Source organism: Ornithodoros turicata, unplaced genomic scaffold, assembly GCF_037126465.1.
Source record: "Ornithodoros turicata isolate Travis unplaced genomic scaffold, ASM3712646v1 ctg00001257.1, whole genome shotgun sequence".
NCBI classification, from domain to species: Eukaryota; Metazoa; Arthropoda; class Arachnida; order Ixodida; family Argasidae; genus Ornithodoros; species Ornithodoros turicata.
In genome coordinates this window covers 21,771-45,704 of record NW_026999522.1, presented here as the reverse complement: position 1 = coordinate 45,704, position 23,934 = coordinate 21,771, and the positions used below count along the sequence as shown (strand labels likewise).

Sequence of the window (23,934 nt, the reverse complement as noted above, 5' to 3'; positions counted from 1 at the left end):
AAACCATCCGGTGTACTCAAGATCATGTCCCCGTTGGAAAGACGAGAAACAGATAATTCGAATCAAGACCGAGCAGAATCTCACATACAAAGCTGCAAAGGCACAACTTGACTTTGCAAAGAAGGGTAGTTTTTCCGACGTGGTGCGCAGGGGGGTGGCACCACCGAGGAGGTCTGTGGAGACTCAGACCTGTTTTCAGGAAACTGAGACTCCACTCCACACCCCCCAGCAGGATGTGGGAGACACGCAAGTGCCTCCCACGTTGCCAGTGGCCAATCAAGAGACTGGGCACAACAAAGGAGCCACGACCTCGTCCAAGGTCGATGGCGCACAGTCTGTCTGGGACGGGAACTTAAAGGTCCCTTCCCAAATATCTCATAGTATGGACGTCGATGAGGATGACTGCATGTCGCAGAAGTCTTCATCGAGTGTATCCAGCTTGCCTGGAAAAGAAAAAAGAGAGAGAAGAGATAAAGGGAGAGGTAGGGGCTCAAAGCCTAACGCCCCTTCCAATGAGCAGCGAAGGCCTGTCCCCCAAAGGGTGCTGCCACCTTAAACATAGGTTATGCTTCAGGTAGTAACTGTTAAGTTGTTGGTCCCTTTAATTACCATTCACACTCTCATTATGGGGCAAGTATTCCTTCAGTGGAACTGTCGAGGCCTTCACACTAACATAGATGATATACATGACCTGTTTGAAAGGTACAGTGCCGTCTGCTTCTGCTTACAAGAAACATACTTACACGAAGAAAATTATAATCCTTTCCGCAGACATAATATTTTTAGGAAGGACCGTACAACTGGGGGTCGTGCATCTGGCGGAGTGGCTGTGGTCCTCCCGCAGAGTATAGCTGCAAGACAGCTTCCGCTTGTCACAGACTTGGAGGCAGTTGCCGTTCAAGTCTGCCTTGACACTGTCTTGACAGTGTGTTCATTATACTTGCCACCATCATCATTAATAGAACAAAGAGAACTTGAAAAGCTATGCGATCAACTTCCTCAGCCCTACATCATCTCAGGCGACTTTAACGCTCACAATCCCTTGTGGGGCAGCTCAAAAGTAGATAGACGAGGGAAAATGTTGGAGAGGGTTCTTCTCTCAAGGCCAATATGTCTCTTAAATTCAGGGTTACCAACATACATAAATTCTTCAACGCAAAGTTTCTCTTCTTTAGACCTTTCGCTGTGCAGTCCTACACTTTTTTCACGTCTGGAGTGGACAGTTGAGCAAAACCCTCGTGGTAGTGACCATTTTCCTACCATTATAAAATTTCGTGGTCCAACTAACTCTCTAAGGTCACGACCTCCACGATGGAAACTTTCTGAAGCAGACTGGAACTTGTTTCAGAAAGACGCCAACCTTAAGTCATTATCTTTTGAGGACACTAGCATTGAAGAAGCAAATAATGCTATCACGAATACAATAATAAATGCTGCTTTGAAATCCGTGCCACAAACATCTGGCCGTCTCCCCAAGCGTCCCAAACCTTGGTGGACAAACGATTGTGGGAAAACACGCAAAGAACAGAACAGAGCTTGGGGTATCTTTCGCAGATACCCCACTCCAGAGAACCTCCTTGCATTTAAAAGAGCACGTGCGAAAGCCAAATGGACGAGAAAGCAGGCAAAGCGCTCTTCGTGGTGCAGTTTTATCTCCTCCGTAACACACAACACTCCATCAAAGGTCCCCACCACTTCCTTTTCTTTTTCCGTTTTGTGGCAGCAGAGGCAGTGGCATAAGCAAGAAGGACGGTCACCAACACTTCTTCTTCCCGGTCCAATTCAGCGGCGTACGAAGCATCCATCTTTGAAACCAGGATTGGATTGGATATTTGCGAGAAGATGGCTACGAAGTACGATGAGTGCCGTGCTCTTCGAGAATACGCGTGAGAAAGGAAAGGCGTTTGCGAATGCGCTTCTCCCATGTGTGACAGGTTACCCAAGACGCGAACGCAAACGCTCGGGCGGCGCCGCTTTTTGAAACGCATGTGTGAATGGACGTTTACGGGAGGAAGACCCTCCCAGTCACTTTGGGGAACAACTCTCAATCATTCACATCCTCATTGTATGCCCAGTATATCAGCATCTTCATCAGTGTCATTTTGGTTTATTCTATAGAAGCTTGTTACCACTGCACCAGGCGCTTTTGCTGGGTGATGAAAGTTTGCTACCCTTTGAAAAGTCTACATGTTTTTTAGGGATTCCGGGTTTTTAAAGGATCTGTGATTTCAATTACGAACCCAGTATTTAGCCCAGTTTTAGTGAACACACAAATTTTACCTAGGTAAAACTTCCAGTGGTATTTGGCTCATTATGACCTTAGTAGCTACCCTGTCAAAAAATGCTGGTATGCCTTTATACCAGACGGATTACCGTCCTGGTATAGCCTCCACAAACCAGCAACACCAGCATACCTGTAGTACCAGCTCAACCGTCTGGTACCACTCATGTCAGCACGTCTGATTAGCATCCTGGTATAGCCTCCGGATACCAGCTACACCAGTGTACCTGTAATACCAGCTACTGACTGGTATCACGACATCAGTAATATGTTATACTGCGTCAGTGGATGATACATTAGTCCACATGCATTGTTTGTGCATTGTTGAGTGGAGGTGGTGAGCACACATGTACGAGTTTGCATAGTTTATTTTGTGGTTATATGGTTACATGGCTTGCCTTTGACTAAATGCTTTTTCTTTGTACTTTGAGTTTCGCTCGTTGCCTCATGGCTCCCCCAGTTATGGTGGGAAATAAATGATTTATTATGCCACGTGTTTCAGAACAGTCCCTCAGCTGAATCATTTGTAAACAGGTGGCGAAATACTGAAGAACTCTTTTTGGTACAGGCTCTTGGGGTATCAGCCATATCCCAGTAGCAAGTAGGTCAGTTGCATACAGTCATTAATTAGATAAATATCCAGACATGTAAATGTTACTTTGCATACTTTCTTAACTACTGTCTTATGTATCGGGACCTTGAGGAAAACATACTGCAAGAAAAACACGTAGACACATTTTCTAGTAATTAGAATGTTTTGGTTTACATATTTCTTTCATGGAGCAGTGCATTAATGTCCATTTTGTATCAGCTGCCTGGCTGGCGCTTTCGTGTTCATCCGCTAGGATGGCACATTGGGGTGACAGAGGATAAGGAACAGGCGCAAGACCGCAACAGACGCCTTGGTATTGCTTCTCTATGGAACGAGTGCTGCCAGTACTGTTCACCAGTTTCATTGAGGAGGAATACCAAAGCACCTGATGCGGTTTTCCTAATCTCCCGCTGCGCCAGTGAGCAATCCAGATGGATGAAGACAAAGTTGACAGCAGCATAGCTGACTCAGAGAGCGCATCCATGCATTGCTCCGCACAAGAAATATGTAAATCGTAACAAATTAATTCATTGAAAAGGTGCAGTGTCAACAAGTTTTTTTTCCATCTGGATATTTTCACAAAAGGTCCCGATACATAAAACACAGGTCCTCTAAGCATGCGAAGTAATAATTAAAAGTTAGGATGTTTATTTAATTACTAAAGGTATGTGACTGAGCTGCTCCCTACTCAGCCTATGGCTAATGTTCCAAGGATCTTTACCAAAAATAAAGTCTTTGATGGCACCACCTGTTTGCAAATTATTCAGTAAGTGGACCTTCATGAAACAGCCAGTATATGAAAAGTAATGCACGGGTGCTCCCGCTTTTCATTGTTCGTAGCGTTACTTGGCATTTCTGGTGATATCGGACAGCAGGTTCCGTAGATATTTCTTCATTTGTCCGAGTCTTTGTTCGGAACTGTGCGAAGGGTCACCATGACGTTTTATATATTCGTGGTAGGCACCTGCGAAAGAGAAAACATCGGTATTCAAAAGAACACTTGACTGGAGAGATTGTCCTTTGTATGCACAATATTATTATTAAGAGTGCAGACCACAGTCAGTTTTAAGCAAAATGAGCTTGTTGGCCATTCTAGTCAAAACCAGCGAGAGGTGTAGTTTGACCCTCCTAGATTTTGCTGATAAAAATGTATCTGTTTCCTGGGGAGTACGTATGCATAGTACTTGCGTGCTTGAACATGGATGTCACAAAATACATCTAGCTTACCAAAGCGCACATGGAAAGTGAATAAACCTGGTGACTTAGTGAGAGCTAAAGAACACGGCTCATTTTGGTGTCCGCGTGATATAATTTTTTAAACAACTTTTGCACCACATTGACAATGACATAGTAATACAGTTGCCAACCGACTTTTCGGACATGCTCGATTACAGTCGCCCACCGTTAATTTGGACCCTAATTATTCAGACTTTCCAATAGTTCAGACAAAATCCTGGACTCAATCAATAGCCCCCATAGAACCAATGCATTTCAGCTTCCAATAATTCGGACCGTTTTCAGGGCCACGGCTCGATAATTCAGACGGACTTTGGCAGACTTTTCCTACTTTTTGTGAAAATCCACGCTCCTAAATTCAAAATCGGAACCTCGAGCTTCCGACTCCCTCTCGCCGCCGGGCTGCCCCTCCAGTAGCTCCCTCGAGCGCCGCCTGAGGGGAGGAGAAGCGTGCGCCCGTGCGAAGTTCGCGTTCATGTGATCGACATTGCTGTTTAGACGTTTAGACGTCGGCGAACCTCCGTCAACTGCGCAGATCCTCGCGGCCATCGATACGCTCGGACGAGTTTATTCCGACAGTGTGACATTATCAGAAATGCAGCGTGATGTTCTGTCTCGTGCGCGCGCCGCTAGGCAGACGCGTACCGACACATTCTTCCGTCCCATGTAAATTTTTTGTAATAAACGCCAGTGTGAGAGTGGATTTTTATGATTAACTACTTATTCGGACAAATCCTGTGACCATTAGAAGTCCGAATTAATGGTCAGCGACTGTATTCGGACTCGTTCACGGAACCGCCGCGGGTCCCATAGAGTTGATGTATAAAAACGTCAAAAATTTCGGATGCCGTGCAACTCCGTCGCTGGATATTTCGGACTCTGTTTGCCCAACCAGCGAATTTCTCTCTTGGGGTGACTGAAAACATTGGTACCATCTGAAATTCGTATCAAAAGACATAACCAACTAAAATATTGAGGCAAAAAATATGCAGTGATGACTGTTCATTTTCCATTCCTCTGAGTAGAAGAGGTCTGTCATAACGCTTTTGAGTCTTCGGTTTTGGCCAACGGCTCAGCACGTGCTGGCCGCCAGCAATCACGCGACAGCGCTGTAAACAGAGCTTCACGTAATGCACGCATGCGTTAGGTGAAGCAGACGTGCGGACTTCATGACGGCAGTGCCTCTGACAATGTACACTGCCGAAATAGAAGCTGATGTTATCAGGCAGAGCTGGAAGTGCGTTAGGAAAGCATCGACAAATTTGTCCATCTTACTAGGGCTTAGTAAAGTTTATTTTGAAGCGAAATTCGTTTTTTCGTACTGCTCGATTATTCGGACTTTTGCGCGATCCCCGCGGAGTCCGAAAAATCGGAAGGAGACTATGCTAAATATTAGCTTGAGTCAGCCAATGAGATGGCGCTTCAACGACGAAAAGTATTAAAACGTAATCTAAGCGCATTTGCTCTTAACGTCAGTTGCTGTTCACATCAGGCGCTGTTTTTCTATCGTTAGGTGAGAATGTGATATGTGTTCCACCTTATATGCGAAAGGATCACTTGATTTTCAGTTTGATCATGAACGGTCATGAATGTAATCTAGTGCTGTGTGACAGGTGTCTAGTGCCGGTAGAAATGTTGCCTCACCTGCCATTGCTCTCATTTTGACAGGTGTAAGAGCTTTCCTGGCGGTAGCTCCTTCTTTCAAAAGTCTCCTGCACGCCTCTCCGGTTACACTTCGGTTTTGTAGTTGCTCGGTAGTCCAAAGGAGGCGGGCCATTTCGCGGCAGAATCTTGAATCACCAGAAGCCCCCATGACCCATTCAAACTTGTCCTTTGGGACCAATACACCTTCCTCTAGCACCATCTGCAATAACAAAATAATGTTGGTCCCCAACTAGTAAATCAGATATCAAAACGTAAAAGCACCAGAACAACTCTTCACCAACTGTGCAACTCTTCACCAACTGTATCTGGATGGGGCTCACGTGAAACCTCACTATATTGCAAAAGAGAACTCTCAAACTAAGCGAAAGAACAATGCAGAAGTGCCCTTAAAGGAGCACTAAACAGCTTCACGAATATTCTTCAATTATTATACTCTATGAGAAAATGTGGCGATATCCAATAGGCGATTTCAGATATTGCTCTTGTGCTCCGCACGGGGCCCTCTGTCGCCCAAGTCATGCGCATCGCGCAATGCGTCATGGGAAATGGTTTGCATTCGTGCTTGCCTGCCTGTTGCTCGAAGGAAGAAGGGAAAACCGAAACTGTTTGCGCTCTTCTTCTTCTGTCTGACTCATGAAAACTAAATCCCAAGATGCAATGGGGCATTCGCGACACGGCGCTCCCTGTCGGGCCATCCACGCAATTTCTGAAATTGTCTATTATGAAGATAATTTACCTCTAGAGTGTCTTTACCACAAAACAATGCCATTCAAAGAGCATAGTCCGTGCGAGTCTCTCCTTCCTACTCTGACAGCACCTACGTCACACATCTCACACCTGTAGCAAAGCTGCATACCAGTGGGGATGGGGGAAATTTCGGACTCGTAGCAAATGACCAGCCTTGTTGCACAAGCAGCGGTGTGCAGGGAGAACCGGTTGTGGAAACATCACTGTGACCTCAAGGACCAATACAGTGCTGAAAGCACAGTGCGCACATGAAATGGAATATTGCAGGCTTTTGGTACTTTTTGATCTGGCTATGTTGGGATTGACAAGCGGAAATATGTTTAGAATTGACCTCGCTTTCCGTTATTACAACGAAAATCAATGTACAGTCGTCTCACATTTTGGTTGACGGTGCGCGACGTCAAAATGACGTGTGCCTATTGCCGCTATGGCTTCGCAAGGCTGGGCATGAGCACGAAAGAGTGCAGTCAACATTCAGTCAGTCCAGAGCCATTATTTACTTTTTTGCAACAAAATTTTGTGCTAAGCGTCACTGTAGGAAACGAATCACACTGCATTAGGAAAAAGTGCACCTGCATACTTGTTTATTGCCCTTTAAATCCGCTTTAGCTGGGAGAGTACATGCAGGGTGTCTCACGTAACCATTACGAACTGTTGAAAAAAGCTGCATAAGAGGTAGCCGTGTTAAAAGGTGCCAGAGCCCATAGTCGGCATTTATTTTATGCCAATTAGCAAATTAAAATTAGATAACTCTTAATTACGTAGTGGTTTGGGAGCCAAAGCGTCAATGTACAGGTCCCAGAGTAATCCGAGATATTTTTCAACAAAGCACCCTGAACATGATGCCCCTTAAATAATTCTAGAAAAAAAAAAAAAGGCGAGACTATAAAACAGCACTGCATGGCTGCCTTCTCGGATGTCCGATGTGCGTCACTCTTAGATTGGCACCATGAGTGCTTGAGCAAAGACATCATCCACCTTCATTAACTAACTAGCACAAAATAAAATACTGCAATCAGCTTCGGTAAAATGCAGTTTGTTTCATCCATACATATAGCTTCATTTTTTTAAAGCCTGGTGACTGTTACCTTGGATGTGCTACATACAGGGTTTTCCTTTATCCTTCGATTTATTATATAAAAAGTGCAAAGCAGGGAAGATGCCATTTGTGCATGTAGGTTATGCTGTTGGACAGCTTTTGTACCTACCAGACGATTAATCAGCTGAAATTAATCAATTCATAAATTAATCGCTTTATAAGAAATACCGATTGGCAAAATGCAATTTTGTTTTTAGAGTGAGCTTAGTGAAAATGACGAATGACAGAGAATCCAGCAAACTGGCATGAAAATATAGAGGGAAATGCTGAAGGATGAAAGCAGCTGCAATTCCGAACAGACTGTCATTCTTCTGGACACAGAAGAACACTCCATTCAAAATACTGGTGGCTGTGTCCCATTTCTTTATAATGATCCAAAATGAGTCAGCTGGGCAAAAAGCACTTGCTATGGGAAAAAATATGGTGACCCACTTTCAAAGTGGAGGTTGTAATTCCTGCACACAGCTCTGTGGAAAGGCATTGCAGATCACAGTTGAAGAAACAGTTAGGTTCTAGCTGTTGGACGCAAAGAAAAGTTTTTGAATGAAGTTTTCTTACGTGGTCTCCTGCTGTGGACGGTGGAGTACTCGGTAGCTGTACAACTCCCCTTCGTCCTCCTCCTGCAGGTTGGTGCCCACCATTCGGAGCCGGTGCTGACAGATTCACCTGTCCCTTTTTTAGAAAAGATACAGTGAGCTTTCAGACTCAGCTATGTCACACCGAGGAAAAGTTTCGTCAAATAATCCAGGTCCTTTTTCCTTGATCCTCAGATACACACAACTTGAACACACTTGAAAACTACACTTTTGTGCTACAAGGGTGAGGACATTTTAGGCACATGAGCAGACAAGAGTTCAGATGCATGACTGAATTAAAACCGGAGCACGAAACACGGACACTAACACACAGACGACACTTGCTCCACTATCAACAGATTTTTTAATGGCAGCAATTCTTAAATAAGAGTTGCCGAGGGGAAAGGGGGAAAACCAAACAAGTCACTTTTCATGCCTACATCTGCCTTCTAGATGCTTAAATTCTTCACGTGTCAGTGCCACTGACGGTTCGCTGACACAATTACGTTTGCCCAATCTCTCGATTAAAACGGCTTCAAACAATTCCCTTTCAGTTTTTGTTTTGAACCTACCCTTTATCTGTGTTTTTGTAAAATCGGGTGTGCAACCACACTGAAAGGGAATTGTTTGAAGCCTTTCTAATCGAGAGATTGGGCAAATGTAATTGTGTCAGCGAACCGTCAGTGGCACTGACACGTGAAGAATTTAAGCATCTAGAAGGCAGATGTAGGCATGAAAAGTGACTTGTTTGATTTTCCCCCTTTCCCCTCGGCAACTCCTATTTAAGGATTGCTGCCATTAAAAAATCTGTTGATAGTGGAGCAAGTGTCGTCTGTGTGTTCTTGTCAGTGTTTCGTGCTCCAGTTTTAATTCAGTCATGTACCAACAGGCCCACTCTGCCATTTTGATGATATCAGATGCAAAAATTCACATCACCCCTACGAAACACCGTTACTGAAAGTCGCACTTATGCCCACTTGTAGTTTGCAAGAGGACAAAAAGAATAAAACGTTCCAGCAGTAGCAGCCATCATGGTCAGGACTATGGTCGTGGGACAGGTGGAAGCAAAGTCAGATTTTTAAAGTTACCTATTATTCGCACTTCCCGAATGATCATAGAGAAATGAAGGAAATGCCTGATCCTCCCCCAGAATTCCAATCACGGACCAGCATATAATGATAGGCATGTCCAGTATACTGTATTCGCATTCACCAGAGTAATAACAAATATTCACAGTACTTTTACGAGCATGAACGTTCATAAGGCTGCATGCTTGACTGATGCAACCATATCTTAGAGCAAGAATGAAAGTTGAAAAACAAATTGCATGCAGCGTAGCAGATACAAAGGAAACAACACACTCAGACGATGTTATCGCATTGGCCAGCCATTTTGGCAAGTTCTGCTTCCGAGTTCATAAAAGGCAGGTAACTTCTTTTTACCTTAACTGATGTCTGCTTAGAATTTTACATATACCAAGAGGCAATTTTGAGAACTAATGGTTTGTCTTGGCGCATTATGATCTTCGTCACTCATGTGCCACGAAAACCTGAATCATTATCATCGTCATCACAAACTAATGGTGAACTCAACTTGTTGCTGTGCAACACAGTGTAGTGCACTCGTGCAGGTTGAGCATAGGAACAAACGAATAGCAATGTTAAGGACCGATTAAACCTTATGCATGTTGGGTTGCATGTGACATGCATGCTCGGTCCCATAAAGCTTTTACTAGATGAAAACTAGCAGTGGCATTCGCCATAAGTGCCCTTCAGAGAAACTCAGTGAAAAGCTGAAAGCAAATGATCACTTCGTCACCTCTGTGTTGCTGCTGCTTGCAATTGTGACCTCTGGTGTGTCCATACTGGTCACATCTGTGCTCATATTCTCCACTGTGGTCACATGTGTGATTGATTCTGCTTGGTGTAGGGAGGCTGTAGGAGTCACAGTATCCTTCTGGAACTATCCATGTAGTTCTTATGTTACAGGTGGTAAAACATAATAAGCACAGGGAATGAGACACTCTGCAAAATAAAACATTACTAATCACAAGCTTTCATGCAAAACCTGCACTTTCTCAGGTGAGAACAGACATAACACATCTCTAAGGCACTGACACCGCATTATCTCTACAGAAATACACCTTCACAACACGGATAGAGCAGCATTTAGGAAACTGAGATGTAATGGCAATCTCATTAAGCTCAGTCATACCTGTAATGCAGTGAACCCTCGTTAATATGACCCCTGTTAATCTGCCAAACTAGCTTTATGACAGTTTTTCTCGGGAACCGTTCCTCTGGCATGTAAATCCCCCTCGTTAATATGACAATCCGTTTATCGGACACTGACCAAGATTTTTGTCACAAATAGGGTCAAACACAGGCATTATCTTTCCGCTATTATGACCGTGTCAAATGACTCTAGGAGTAGCGCCCGGGAGAGGTTATCTCGTACCTCGCTCAAAGGGCGACACGTGTTAAAATAGGGCGTCAAGGTTTGGGATGTCCCATGAAATCGCTGACCTCGGGATTATGCTCATATCTCTTTTCGAACAACCGAAGTGCTTAAAAAGGCGGGGACCAGGTCACACTGTGCTGCTGCTTTCACGTCAGGTTGGCCGAAGCAAAGCCGAACAGGGATTTGGCAGTCGAAATGAAGGGCGGCGTTGCTCGAAGGAGGCAAGCGAAGTCCTACAGGTTGCGTTGTTATTTTTTGAGCAGATAAAGGTCGATAACGTGTCCGCAATTGATGGTGCTATTGTCCATTTAGAAAAATTAATGACTGAAAATTGTTTGACGCAGTCACTGTTAACAGATTTTTCAGAGAATAAATCATAGTTACGGCGGCTTTTGTTGTGCGGAGCTGTGTGTCCGGTCCGTGGAGGGTGCGTTTCTCCTTAATATGACAATTCGCTTTATGACCAAAATCCACGGGAACGGCACTGGTCATAATAACGATGGTTCACTGTGCCCAAAACGCAATGACGGAGGATCCTCATCGCGCACAATCGTGATTAGGTAGCGATTGTGATCGTCTGCAGGTGCGGCCAGAGTGAATCTCGGCGACAGAGATGAACAACGCATACACTTGCGCCACGTTCGCAAAATTGACTACATTATTCAAGCAGGGTTGGCGCAGTAGCTTTCTTTTACCCTCGCCTTCTCGCTACTTGCACTGCTGGTCCCGGGCTAGCAAGACGGCACCGATGGCAGTGGCCCGCATGAAGAAAACAACATGGACAAACACCGAAATAGCATTTAGATTAATGTCCATTTATCTCAAGTAGACATCCTGAACCAACATTTTCTTTTAATTTGAAAGTAGCGGGTCCTGTCAGACCTCTCGCCAGACTGCGTCAAATGAAAGCCTCGATCACAAATGTGAAGTGTGTCCAGTGGGATTGCGCCGACCAGCGTTGCTGACCGATCCAGATTGTGTGTGACAGTGCATTTTGAGTATCAGCTTACATTACCTGGATAGACACATCCATCGAACTGGGCGGGGACACTGTAGAAGGCTCCTCAGTGACGAAGTCTTCAAGGTCACTTGCGAGGGGAACAGCACATTGAGCCCCTTTGCCATCTGCCAGGTGGTCAGTGAATGTGCTTGAGGTTGCGGAAACTATAATAAAAAAGGTCAGACATTCCTTAGGCACTATTTGCCTGAAATGATCAAATGCGCAAAGGCTCAAATACATACAGTGTTTCTTTAGTAGGGCCTTCTGTAACTCTACGGCCAGTTCCCGCTCCTCATCCAATTTCTTCCTCAGTGTCTGGTTTTCAGCAAGGAGGCGCTTTGTTTCACGCTTTTGGCGACGCAAAAGACCCTTTGGGATGAGCTCGTCGTCGGAGTCCGAGTACTCAGATGGTTCCTCCGTTCTTCTTTGTTTCTTCCGTATGATTGTCGTCATCTGCTTTTCACGTGCAGCCGCACGATTCTTTTTCTGTGCTTTTTGACTAGGTGCGCTTTTCTAATTGACAATTGTTGAGAAAAAGAGACGTCAGTTCGCTGCCAGTTAGTTCCATCTCGTACAGTCAAACAAGCCTGATCTCTCAAATGAACAGGAAAAAATATATGTTGAATTTAAGGGCGAGTTAGGAGAAATCAACGCCTTCTAAATTATCTGCACTGCTGCACAGAGAAAGAGGGGGAAAAACTGCCTCTCATAAGATGATGCTGTCGCACGCTTGTTTAAGCGTCCACTGCAAAACAATTTCTTGTCACATTATAGTGATTTCCTACTTTGGCTTTTGACCACCTAGAGCACAAGAGGCTCCTGCAGTGGCAATGCTGTGTCGTTTCTTGTGCATCTGGAAAAATAAACAAAAGTTGACTCGGAGCACAAAAAGCACCATCTTGGTGTTTTGGTGCTCAATGGCACAAGGGCGACTAAGGCCAAATAGACACATGATTTATTTTCCGTGCTGTGTTTGCAAAAAAGCACCATATTCAGTACAAGTTGATGGATGGATTCGGTACAAGGATGATGTACAAAATGGACAAGATTGAGCTTCATCTAATTTATCATTCATTGGGCTATCGCATGATATATAATTTGTTGGTGTACTGCGTGATGAATGTAAGCCATACCTCCTTCTCCTGGCGCACTATTGCGTCTCCTTATCGGCAACAGCGTATGTAGATTATCAACTAGTTATTTTCCTTCTTGAGTTGAACACGGGTATAGTTGGATTGTTTCAGCAAGGTTAACAATAGGTACCAGGAATTAGCCTTGAGTGTGTGCGTAAGACGTTATACGACGATACATTCCTTTGTGCTATTTGTCTCGTTGGGATCTTGGGACCATAGGAAATGAAATATTTTAAAGAATGCTGGAAGTCATGCTGCATCTCTTCTGGCATAATGTGTACAGTAAATGTGCTTCTATAGGATCATCATGGCTTCTTTGCAGGCTCGCAACATGCAATGCATGTGTGACGTCCGGCGATAAATGCAAGCGTATCTGGTTGTTCACAATCTACATTAAGCGATTACAGTACTTTTATGAACTCAAATGCTCAGAACAGCTTCAAATGATATCAATTGCTTTTCACTTGAAGACAGAAGTCGAAAGTTTGTTTGGAAAATTCAATTTTGTCCCACGCGATGCCACCATTGTGCAACAAAAAATTCACAGTGCGCCTATCTATCATGACCAAATTTTTCTTTTCATCCTGTCTGTAGCCTAAAGGGTCTGTCTACAGCATATCAAATTTTTTAGGCAAGTTGTTGGCGAGGTTCAAGCTCTAGTCGAGCTCTAGTTCAGGCTCAATCTAGTCCGTTTTGTGTCATCATACGGAATGTTGCACTCAATATGGAGCTTTCTGGCGCTCTTAATCAACTTAATTTTTTTTCAGACAAACAAAAGGCTACACAGCACTGCCATGCAGGAGCCTCTTGTGCTCAAGGTGGTCTAAAGCCAGAGTAAGAAATCACTATAATGCAATAAGAAATAGCCTTGTAGGGGACGCCCAAACCCACGTGCGACAGCATCACCCTTGAGAGGCAGTTTCCCCTCTTCCGGTTTCCCGAACCGTACTGTGTAGATAATCGGAAAAGGGTGTGCTTCCCTTAACGCACTGATGGCTTCAACATAATTTTCCCCCATTCAACTGAAACATAAAATGTAGCAGCTTGCTTGATTTGAGATGGACTAAACTAGCTTGCCCTGAGAAAGACCCAATCAATGCGAGCCAAACACACCAAGCATCTGAACACAGGGTGTCTACCAAATTGCTGCATTCAAATTCCCTGATTTTTCCAGGTTTCCACAGACTATATCAAGCGAATTTCGTGACAAAAACAAAGGGAACTTGGTGCCTGCTCGTATGTTTTGATACCAGATCCCTCATAAAACAGACAATTTATTAAGTATTAGTGAGGCTACCCTATTTTTCTGCGTCAGAGCTTGTCATACTGGCGAGCTGCTACCCACAGTGATGTTGCTGCGGCAGCGCCGCTCAACCACCGGTCGGCACTCTCGATTCGCCGTGCAGCATCACGACATTGATTTTTTCTGACTTCAGCTGCTTTTTGGCCGAATTCCCTGACAATTCCCTGTTTCCCAGGTTGGTAGACACCCTGGAACATTGCGCTGTCTCCCCCTCTCCCCTTGAGACATTTTCCTCCAGGATGCCCACTCTGTAATACTGTCAAAATATTACACATGTTCATGTGTGTGCTGCTTCCTAACAGGGTTGCAAATCTACTGTTGAATTTCTTATCATATGGACGTGTACCCTGCATGCTTTAACACACTCAGCAAATATAAGAAGAATCACTAGTTCATCTATCGTCAATTCAGCTCAAGAGGAATGGGACATGGTGTGATTGAACGATATTTAGAAATTCACTCTGCAATTGAACCTCTGTATGCAATATGGGGATAAGTCGACATAGCCCCCTTTTACTATTTTTGCTGCGATGACATCTACGTAGCAGTAAGTACTTGCCAACGAAAATTTAGGACCGCATTGCCCGCTACAGGAGTGTAAGAAACGCGAAATGCACGTGTGTCAATGGGACGGACAATCAAATCAGGCCCCGTTTCCTGGTTTGGGACCTTTTGCCTTATCCCATGAATGCATACAGAGGTTCAATTATGAAGCTCTTTTTCAAAGCAAAATTATTTTAAGGCTGATCTAAAGCACACAATATCGATCACTGCAATCACGCAACACTGGAACATTATTACCTCGCTGTCATTCTGTTGTGCAGTTGCTGGTTCTATGATGTCTGGGACCTCACGACCAGTTTTTGAAATTTTACGAATGAGCGCACTCCGTGTCTCTGAAATTAAGGGAACAGAACGATCAATGATGAGCAGTATGCATATGGCAAAGGAATTAGTCCTTATTTTGGTTGATGTTGACACCCTAGAAGTCAGCTTCAACTGGCAGGAAAGCATAAAGAGACCTATCTGACTGAGGCCTCCCGGTATGAGGCCAACACGGTGAATATCGACCCAACCAAAAGAAAAGCATTTCCCTCCACATTCATAAGTGCACAAAGACGGCACTTTCTTTTCACTCAAAAGTCGCTAAAAAATCACACACTCCATTTATATTTTTATTTTGCACTTCAGGCATCGGATCTAACTCGCGTTTCAGTTCTATCTTGGTCGAACACTAGTACAAGAGGAACAAAGGCGACGTAGACGCGGACAAGGAGTTAGAACAGTTTGTACATTTATGCTCTAACTCCTTGTCCGCGTCCATTGCTGCAGTAAGCCGATATGGACTCCAACACTAGCACACACGTTACTGCCGTATAGTAAATCCCATATCCCTCAAACTTTCAGCAACAGAAATAACGGTTGACCTTCCACAAAACATGATTCCCTGCGTTCCGTTGAGGTAACCTACCGGAAAGCGAAATCAGCGTGCACGGACGCGCGCCCATTGACTGCGAACTCCAGGCTTCTTTTGAATAAGAAACACACCAGTGCACCATTACATGTTTATCTCTTGCAAGGGGAGATTTGTATGGCCTCTAAGGCACTGAAGGATTTAAAACTTGTCCGAGTGCATGAAACAAAGCGAAGACATACAATTGCCCTATAAACAGAATACCGCGAGGATAATACTCGGTCAGTGAAACTACACTCACCTCCGAGAAGCAAGATTTTCGCCTTGTAGTATTTTTCAAACATCCCATCGGAGGAACGCCAATAGGCCAGTTTTTCACTGGCGTCGAAGTCGTCACATGAATTCGGGTTGAAATTCTTCACCAGTGAAACCGGTAAAATTGCCTTAACATCATCCACAGCGTACTCTACTAGAGCGTAAAACATATCAGTTGCGTCGACGGGGCCGGGCAAAACCCGAGAAATCCACGCACACGCAATACGAAAGTAGCGGGCAACGAGAGAACCTACACACATGCACATGCCATTCACCCTACACCACGACCAGCGGCCACCTGACGGTGCGGTGCTTCACAACGTCACCTTCACCGCCACCCTTGTCAGATTTTAATAACGGTGATAAACAAAAATCCCAGTACGTCAGTTGATCTATTTCCGATAAATAAAGTACACCGAAGTTTAAATCAAAATATATACAACCGTTACAGATGTTGTGCTATCCAGGGCTGTCACAAGCTATTTACATGCCATTCAAAGGTGCAGCACTCAAAAACGGTTCGTTGCGACAAAAGTAATGTATATTACATTGTACGCGAAGTTTTTTTGTCCAGTATGCAATATTATGTTACTGGCAGAAGGAAAATAATAGCTAATAGCACAGATGGCACGTCAAGGAGAAGGACAATCGTCACGGCCAACAACTGCTTGCACATGATTGCACAATCGTAATCTAACTCGTTTGCGTGCATCTCGCTGTGTAAGTGTAAGTGGATAGATAAACAACAATGTGAATTGAATTTCTATGTCATGTGGCCCACGATGCCTCTTCATCACAATGTGGTTGCGAAGCGTTGATTGTGGAAGCGACGGAAATTGAAATTGAATGCTGCTTAGACTGTAAAAGCATCACTAGGAATGGAACAGCCACGTGAAAAGCGGCGTCGTATGAAGTATCTGGAGCCTGGTGAAGTGTTTAGTGTGCCGAGGTCTACTGTACGTGCGCGATTACAACGGAATGTTGACAATGTTGGGAATGTTTCTGGCAGCCAGTCTCAGCTTTCACACACCTCGTATCCAAGCACGTCGAACCCGTCACCGTTCGCCCAACACTCCCAGAGCTTTGAAGGTATACGTTCCGAATTGGGGGCAGAATCCGACGCGCATTCAAGTGAAAATGCAGATATGTGTGCAGAAGATCCTAATCGTCAGCATACTTCTGAGAGAGTGCTCAGTGAGGGTGATTATGAAGGCGCTTATGCCGAGGGACACTCCCACTCTGCCATCCCAAGGTATGACGAAGACCCCTTAACGGATGCTTCCGAAGAAATCATAGGTGGGTTCCTTGGAGATATCGCAGAACGTCTTGGTGAAAGCTCGGGCGATGAACTGCTGCAAAGCCTCAGCGAAGGCTTCACATCTCCACATGGAGTTGTTGATGTTGGCTCTGTAGCATCAAGCCTTGTCAGTGAATTTGAAGGTGCAACACTGCCAAATGGAACTGTGACTAAAGCAGCAGCACTTGCCTTGATAATGAGTTTCATTACGTCTCATGGATTGACATGGGATGCCCTTGACAACTTACTGCGCATCATCAATGTACTTTTTGGTTCTGACGTCCTACCACGAACAAAGCATTTAATGCGGAAGCTCTGGGCATGCAAGCTCGAAAATGCTCATCATTATTATTACTGTGACCTTTGCGAGTGCCTTTTAGATATGCAACGCGGACATGATACGCTCACCTGTGGCACTTGTCACACTTCGTTTACAGTTTCGGAACTGAAGGCAAATGGACACTTTTTCATAATTCTTGACTTGCCCAGCCAAGTGAGACACGTCATCACGAAGTCATCGGACAAACTGTTTGCAAATCTTGAACGGCTGAACCAAGAATCTTCCAGTGACATGTCAGACATCAGTGATATCACGAATGGAAGCATCTACAAGACCCTGAAACGTAACGGTTCTCTAAAATGGGGTGATCTCACCATGACATTTAATACGGATGGCAGTCCAGTATTTAAATCATCAAAGTCTTCCGTGTGGCCTCTGCAGTTCGTGATTAATGAGGTTCCGACTTCTGAGCGTTTCTCGAACACCTGCCTCGCTGGACTATGGTTCGGGAAGAAACATCCAAACATGGCACTGTTCCTTGGAAAGTTTGTTGATCACTTGGAGCGCATGCCGCCACTACTTTGGTCTCACAACAACTCAACTGTATCCTCAAACGTCTACGCAATCTGCTGCTGCGTCGATGCTCCTGCACGTGCTGCTGTGCAAAACCAAGTCTTGTTCAGTGGCTTCTTCAGTTGCCCTTGGTGTGTGGTTCGTGGTGAATACGCTGATGGTAAGTTTTTCACATTTGACTAATGTTGTATGAGTATTCATCACAAAAATGGCACTGAACATGGAGTGTTTACTTATACATTATAGGTGCCGTGCGATTTCCAAGCAGTGAGCCTGGTGAAGAGAGGGTACCAGAAAGAGTTATACGTGATATGGAACTCGCTGTGGAATGTGCAACACAAATTAATGGCTTCAAAGGTCCCTCTCCATTGATTAACCTCAGAAATTATGACATTGTATGGGGACAGGCTACAGAGTACATGCATTCCGTTCTGTTGGGTGTGGCAAGGCAGCTTACTGAGTACATTCTGGACTCCTCAAACTCTACAGAACGCTTCTACATTGGTAGGTTCTTGACAAATTATGATGTCCATGTATTCCTCGAGTCTAGCGCACAGTCGAAGCGCATATATTTAGGTTGCAAGTTACAAAGGTTCTTTGGATAACCCGTTTATTGTTCTGTGAAATTATGCACGGGATACACTTGGACATTTTATCTTTAGGAGGTGATTGTGCAAGCTTGTGAATAAAAAGTATGCAGTGTTATTAAAGTTACTTTCAGCAGCACGCCTGTTTTTTATGTTAAATGTTTTAAAACATTTTTGTAACCATTGCTGTAAGGCCATCGCTCGTTCGAACATATGAACCTGCAAAGCATTTTAATAGAGCATTCTCTTCGAGCATGGAAGATGCAGATCAGATTAGTTCTTTGTACTTTTTTGACAAAAGTCATGTACAGATTTCGAAAAGTTGGCATATAGATTAGCAGTTGCAAGAGGGTCTTACAATTCACGACTGTTCATAACAAACACATACTCATTAACAGGCAGTCCCAGCAGTACACAGATCTTGAACAAGCGGTTGAAAGTGATAAAGCCGCCACACTGCATAACAAGACTACCTCGCTCACTATCTGAACGTTGCCACTGGAAGGCCAATGAGTGGAGGAATTGGCTCCTGTACTACAGTGCTCCCTGTCTGGATGGTGTGCTCCCTCAACGCAACTGGAGTCACTGGTGCCTGCTTGTACGTGCCATTTGGATGTTGAATACTACAGTGGTCCCACAGCAAGCAATAACAAATTCAGGTAATCCAGAGAGTATAAGTTCCCATGATTTTTATGCAGTGCATGGAAATAGATTGCAGTTAGCCACTGCACACAGATGCTCAACAGTTTTACAAAGCCACCTTCGTGAACGCCCAGAAGCGTTTGAGGTGCTATGACAAAATAATTGAACTTGTCACACTCAAACTGCTTCAATGGGATAGACTCATACACCACAGTCGACCTAAATGGAATACAAAAATGGCACGTTCTAAATTTAGCAGAATTTAAACAACCCTTGTTTAAAGTAGAAGCACATTTAAATAGGGAGGTCATCGTACAAGAAATCACGTTTATGCATGAAATGTAATGAAACAGCATGTAACTCAAGCAGCGCATAGGAACTATGTGGAGGATCACGCGCTTTTTTAGCGAGTTTCAGAGTTATGGAAGGACACGTCCTATAATCCAATAACCCAACATCCTATAATTCACCACCATAGAATGCGATCAGCTCTCAGATGCCATGGTTGAAACTGCTGAAAAAAATATCACTATAGCATGGATCCTGTGATGTAAACATCTGTTGTACTTCCTGTATATAAGTGTTGACTTCAGTCTCAGTGTCCAAATTTTACTATACATATCTGAACGTTTTAAAATTAATTTTTAAGTATTATTAAAGAAGAAGTCTGGTAAGGTAATGGTAAAACTAGATGTCATTATGCAACTGCTTTTCATTAAAATATGGTGCAACCGAGAAACACCCTGTACAGCATGGCACATGAAAACAATATCAGTTATTGTTCAAAGTCATGCAAATTGTACATAGTAGAATGTCCTTCTGAAGAAGAATCAATCTGAATAATCACTCTTGGTTCTGCTTTCATATGCATCAATGAAAAAATCACACATCAATCAGTGCTAATGGAATGCATAACTGACTGCAAAGATATGACCTCTGACGTAATGACCATTACACACAAAGTGTATTGTTTTACTGCTCAGAGATCACTGCTGTTGAATAGGAATATATTAAGATATAATATTGCATATTCTGCAATAACAACTGCTTTGATTCTCTTTTCTCTTTGTTTTCTAGAAAGCCTTCTGAAGAAGTTTGTTGATCAGGCCCAGAGACTCTACGGCTCAAGGATGATGACATTTAATATGCACCAGCTCTTGCACCTTCCGAGGTCCGTCAGTAAACTTGGCCCTTTGTGGGCACACTCAGCCTTTGTTTTTGAGTCTGGAAATGGACGAGTGGTGAGCTGCATCAATGCTGCCAAGGGTGCCCCCCATCAAGTTCTAGAACGTGTTGCTGTGATGCAAGAGGTTGAGCTACTCTGTCAAATCTTGCCTTTGCCACAAGAGGCTGAAGCTTTATGCCAGCGGATGCTTGGTTACCCAAGGACACAAGCAGCTACAAGAACTCAAGGTGCCAGTCTTCTTGGCCGGGGTAGACGTGTGCACAGCCTCTCAGCTGAGGAAACAAGAGCGCTTGAAAGAGTAGGCTGCTGTGTACCTGTGCACGCAACTGAGTATCTCCGACTCATTTATAGCCACACTGTGTACACAAGTGAGCAGTACCGCAGAGCTAAAAGGAGCAACAGTACAGCGATTCTGACACGCAACAGTGATTTCTACATCATCAGCCGCATACTTGAAGTTACCTCAGAAGGGCTAAAGACATGTATCCTGCTCTGTAAGAGACTAATACCAACAGAAGATGATGTTCGTTACCCCAGCCATATTGTGCAGTGCTTCGTTTCTTCAAGTGGTGCTCTAGTAGCACTTCCTGTAACAGATTTGTCTGCTGTATGTATGCTGCTAGATTTTAGGCACGATGACAGAATGTACGTGTGCACACTAGCAAATGACATTGAACGTGACTGAGAGCCCTCAGTCACATTCACTGTGACTTCACATTTTAAGGTTCATTTAATTCACTGGAGGCATAAATTGCAGTACAACTTCTGTATAGCGAAGCTACATATCTTGAAGATATGGATATTGGAAAAACGGCAAAAAAAATAAAAAGCAGTTCATGTGGTACTGGCTCTAGCAAAAGGAAATTCCTGTCAAATCAGACAACTAGACTTCTGGTTAAGTCCTTTAAAACTAACTCGCACGACAAAGCAGAACGCTATACAATGTCAACCTCTTCGCTAGTTCACAAAAGTTAGCACACAGTCCAAAGCTACAGTGTCACAATCCATAAATTTATTTCTGTTCACAACATCCTTTGTACATAAGAGCTTGAAGCTTTCTATCAGTTGGTTTGAGTGCTGCGCAATGTAGGAATTCAGTTTCATATGCAGTGTGAAGAAAAATTGACATTGACATTTTACATGACATGACATTTACATTTGACAATTTTATACGCAGTCTTAGATTAGATACTTTTTTGTAATTAACCTTTGTTTAACATCATGCATAGAGAAATAAGGAATTGAACCTCAGTGTGCAACAACGGGGGTAAGTCGAGAAATCCCAAACGGCGAATAACGTGAATGTTTGGTAAAGTAATTGCAGCTGATTTTTCTTGAATAATGCAAATGCAAAATGTGTAACATCTATGCACACACAACTACATGCATGTCCTGTTAGCATCATTTTTGGTTGTATATCTTAAGAGAAACTGAACAAAATCTGGAAGCATCACATATCCCCTTTTTCCATATAACAGTGCACACACATGATTTCCATGCAGGCAAAAAAAAAGAAACAGTTTTCTCAAGTCGGACATTGATGGTGATGTCAGATAGTGCAAAGCTGTCTTTGTGCAGTGGAGCGGCCTAGATTGGGTGTAACATGTTGCTAATCGAGCAGTCTTGAAAATAATGTCCTACGTGGTCAGCATAATGTGACTTCTTGGTGCGCACGTTTTTACGATTACAATGATCGGTAGCACTGACACGGTCAAATGACATGGTCACGTGAGGTATATGAAGTACATATGTTTTTCTAGTGGAAGTCGAAAGTTAATTTCTGGATCATACCAAAATTTAAGCTATACCTTCTGTATGTGTGTAAAAAAGGGGTTTCTTACCCTCCTATAGAAAGTCAATAAATTGCAATACGGTTCTAAATTTTCTTTGACAGGTACATACTGGTACGCTGATGTCATGCAACAGATATACTAAAAAAGGGGATAGTCGACTTATCCCCCTTTTTGCTTACAGAGGTTCAATTCTTGTTAACATCACTTGGCTGAAAGTGCTTCATGACTATGTCCTGTTTATCGAAGTGGTACTTGATAGCATAATAAGGTGCTCTTTTGCCATAACTATGACTGTACTCCAGAGTACTCCTTGCACCCCACGGCCTGCCCCGTCCCCAATTTTGGTATCAAGATCATTTATTTCAAGTAATAAACACAGCAGCATGTGGCACACGGATCAAATGCACTACTGGCACAACATAATTCAAGGGCAGGGCTGCAGAACTACTTAGAGGCAATCTCAGAAAAGCGCGTCACAAGCAGTTGGGGCATCTGCGATATCGTGATGACCTTACTTTACTTATCAAAGATATGACAAGGTTATTTGTACTACTTTGTGAATGCAGAACACGTGCAAATGTACGGAAACGATTTAAGAATAAACTTTATTGTACTTTACGAGTGTGGGCCGGCCCTATATTATCTGGGCTCGCGGGTGGGCTATACATGTGTGCTGTGTTAAATGCGAGGGAAATGTTTATTTTATACATAGGCTTCCGACTTTTCGGATTTATCCGACAAGCTCCCTTCGATGATTTTTGCAAACAAATCTGATTCATCTGACAAACTTTTCCCCGTTTCCTTCGTCCTTTCCCCCCCCCTCGTCCACGCTTATTTTTCGACTTCAAACTGATCCACAACCAAAAATGGGTCAGAAGTGGTAGCCGATCTTCAGGGTCGCTGGACACATCAATGGCCCAAAAGGAGGGGGGTGCACACACTTGACCCATCTGTTCTATGCATCCTTGACCCTCGTAACTCTATTTGACCCCGGGATTGGGCTAGTTTGGCACAGAACAGTTCTGTGTTCTTCATAGCTGCTACTTATTTGGAGTCTGGGCACCATTCACACTTTGTGCCAATACGCTATATCGTGTGATCTCAGTCACTCTTTTGCACTTCTTCTCTTGCATTGCCTCTGCGATGACTATTGCGAAATACTCCGAATTTCGGAAAAGTTGAGAACTCCGATATACAGCCTCAGAATTTTCCAAAATGAAAACTCCGGAAAGATGGAACCCTATATATTTCTACAGGACATATTGCTACAAATATTACTTTGCATTAAGCATCTTCTACTGCCCAAACTGTGCTTGCATGATTAAGTTTGCTGAGACAGTAGCTAAAATTCACTAACATATGCATTGCGACAATAATTTAACAAAAGAGGACGCTGGTATCTCTCACATGTACTGATATTTTCCAATACCAGCACTGGTACGAACTGAATACATCAGTTTCTGGTATGACTCATGTTCCTAACAAGTAACCAAACCAGGTGCATGTGCCGCAGGTATATGGTCATGGCAATGCTGATACAGCTACATCGGTTTCTGGCATGACTGGTGTATCTGACAAGTTGTCAAACCAGGATGCAGGCACTGCTGACATATGGTCATGTCAGCATGTCTGTTGTCTTGGTGCAGTGCAAACCAGAAACTGGCATTTCTGGTTTTGATATTTATCAGCAAAAACAGAAACTGGTATAGTCATACCAGTTCTGGCATAATTTCAAACCAGGCTTTTTCAACAGGGC

General features: G+C 43.7%; 2 protein-coding genes across 3 annotated transcripts; one reads left to right on the top strand and one right to left on the bottom strand.

Moving 5' to 3' along the window:
- Nucleotides 1-2,651: 2,651 nt before the first annotated feature.
- LOC135376722 (BEN domain-containing protein 5-like) lies at nt 2,652-16,095 on the bottom strand. 2 transcript variants are annotated; one of them, XM_064609211.1, is made up of 8 exons: nt 15,807-16,095; nt 14,893-14,987; nt 11,898-12,168; nt 11,671-11,819; nt 10,014-10,157; nt 8,179-8,292; nt 5,754-5,973; nt 2,652-3,837 (listed from the first exon to the last, which is right to left on the bottom strand). In XM_064609211.1, the coding sequence occupies exons 1-8, from the start codon at nt 16,084-16,086 to the stop codon at nt 3,716-3,718; spliced, it is 1,395 nt and encodes a 464-aa protein (XP_064465281.1). In that variant the 5' UTR covers nt 16,087-16,095; the 3' UTR covers nt 2,652-3,715. The 2 variants fall into 2 exon arrangements, with proteins under 2 accessions (XP_064465281.1, XP_064465282.1); XM_064609212.1 differs by having other exon boundaries at nt 8,179-8,286.
- Nucleotides 16,096-16,453: 358 nt separating this feature from the next.
- LOC135376723 (uncharacterized) lies at nt 16,454-21,785 on the top strand. Its single transcript, XM_064609213.1, has 4 exons — nt 16,454-18,130; nt 18,217-18,474; nt 18,956-19,216; nt 20,277-21,785. The coding sequence occupies exons 1-4, from the start codon at nt 16,699-16,701 to the stop codon at nt 21,068-21,070; spliced, it is 2,745 nt and encodes a 914-aa protein (XP_064465283.1). The 5' UTR covers nt 16,454-16,698; the 3' UTR covers nt 21,071-21,785.
- Nucleotides 21,786-23,934: the final 2,149 nt, after the last annotated feature.

What these genes read in the sequence shown, in the direction of transcription:
- LOC135376722 (XM_064609211.1), bottom strand. Translation starts at nt 16,086, where the DNA reads ATGTGCATGTGTGTAGGTTCTCTCGTTGCCCGCTACTTTCGTATTGCG. An exon ending in GAAAATCTTGCTTCTCGGAG is followed by an intron (nt 14,988 to 15,806) that starts GTGAGTGTAGTT and finishes CCTTAATTTCAG; the next exon opens with AGACACGGAGTGCGCTCATT. An exon ending in CGTCCACAGCAGGAGACCAC is followed by an intron (nt 5,974 to 8,178) that starts GTAAGAAAACTT and finishes TTGTTATTGCAG; the next exon opens with ATGGTGCTAGAGGAAGGTGT.
- LOC135376723 (XM_064609213.1), top strand. Translation starts at nt 16,699, where the DNA reads ATGGAACAGCCACGTGAAAAGCGGCGTCGTATGAAGTATCTGGAGCCT. An exon ending in TCGTGGTGAATACGCTGATG is followed by an intron (nt 18,131 to 18,216) that starts GTAAGTTTTTCA and finishes TATACATTATAG; the next exon opens with GTGCCGTGCGATTTCCAAGC. An exon ending in TACAGAACGCTTCTACATTG is followed by an intron (nt 18,475 to 18,955) that starts GTAGGTTCTTGA and finishes ACTCATTAACAG; the next exon opens with GCAGTCCCAGCAGTACACAG.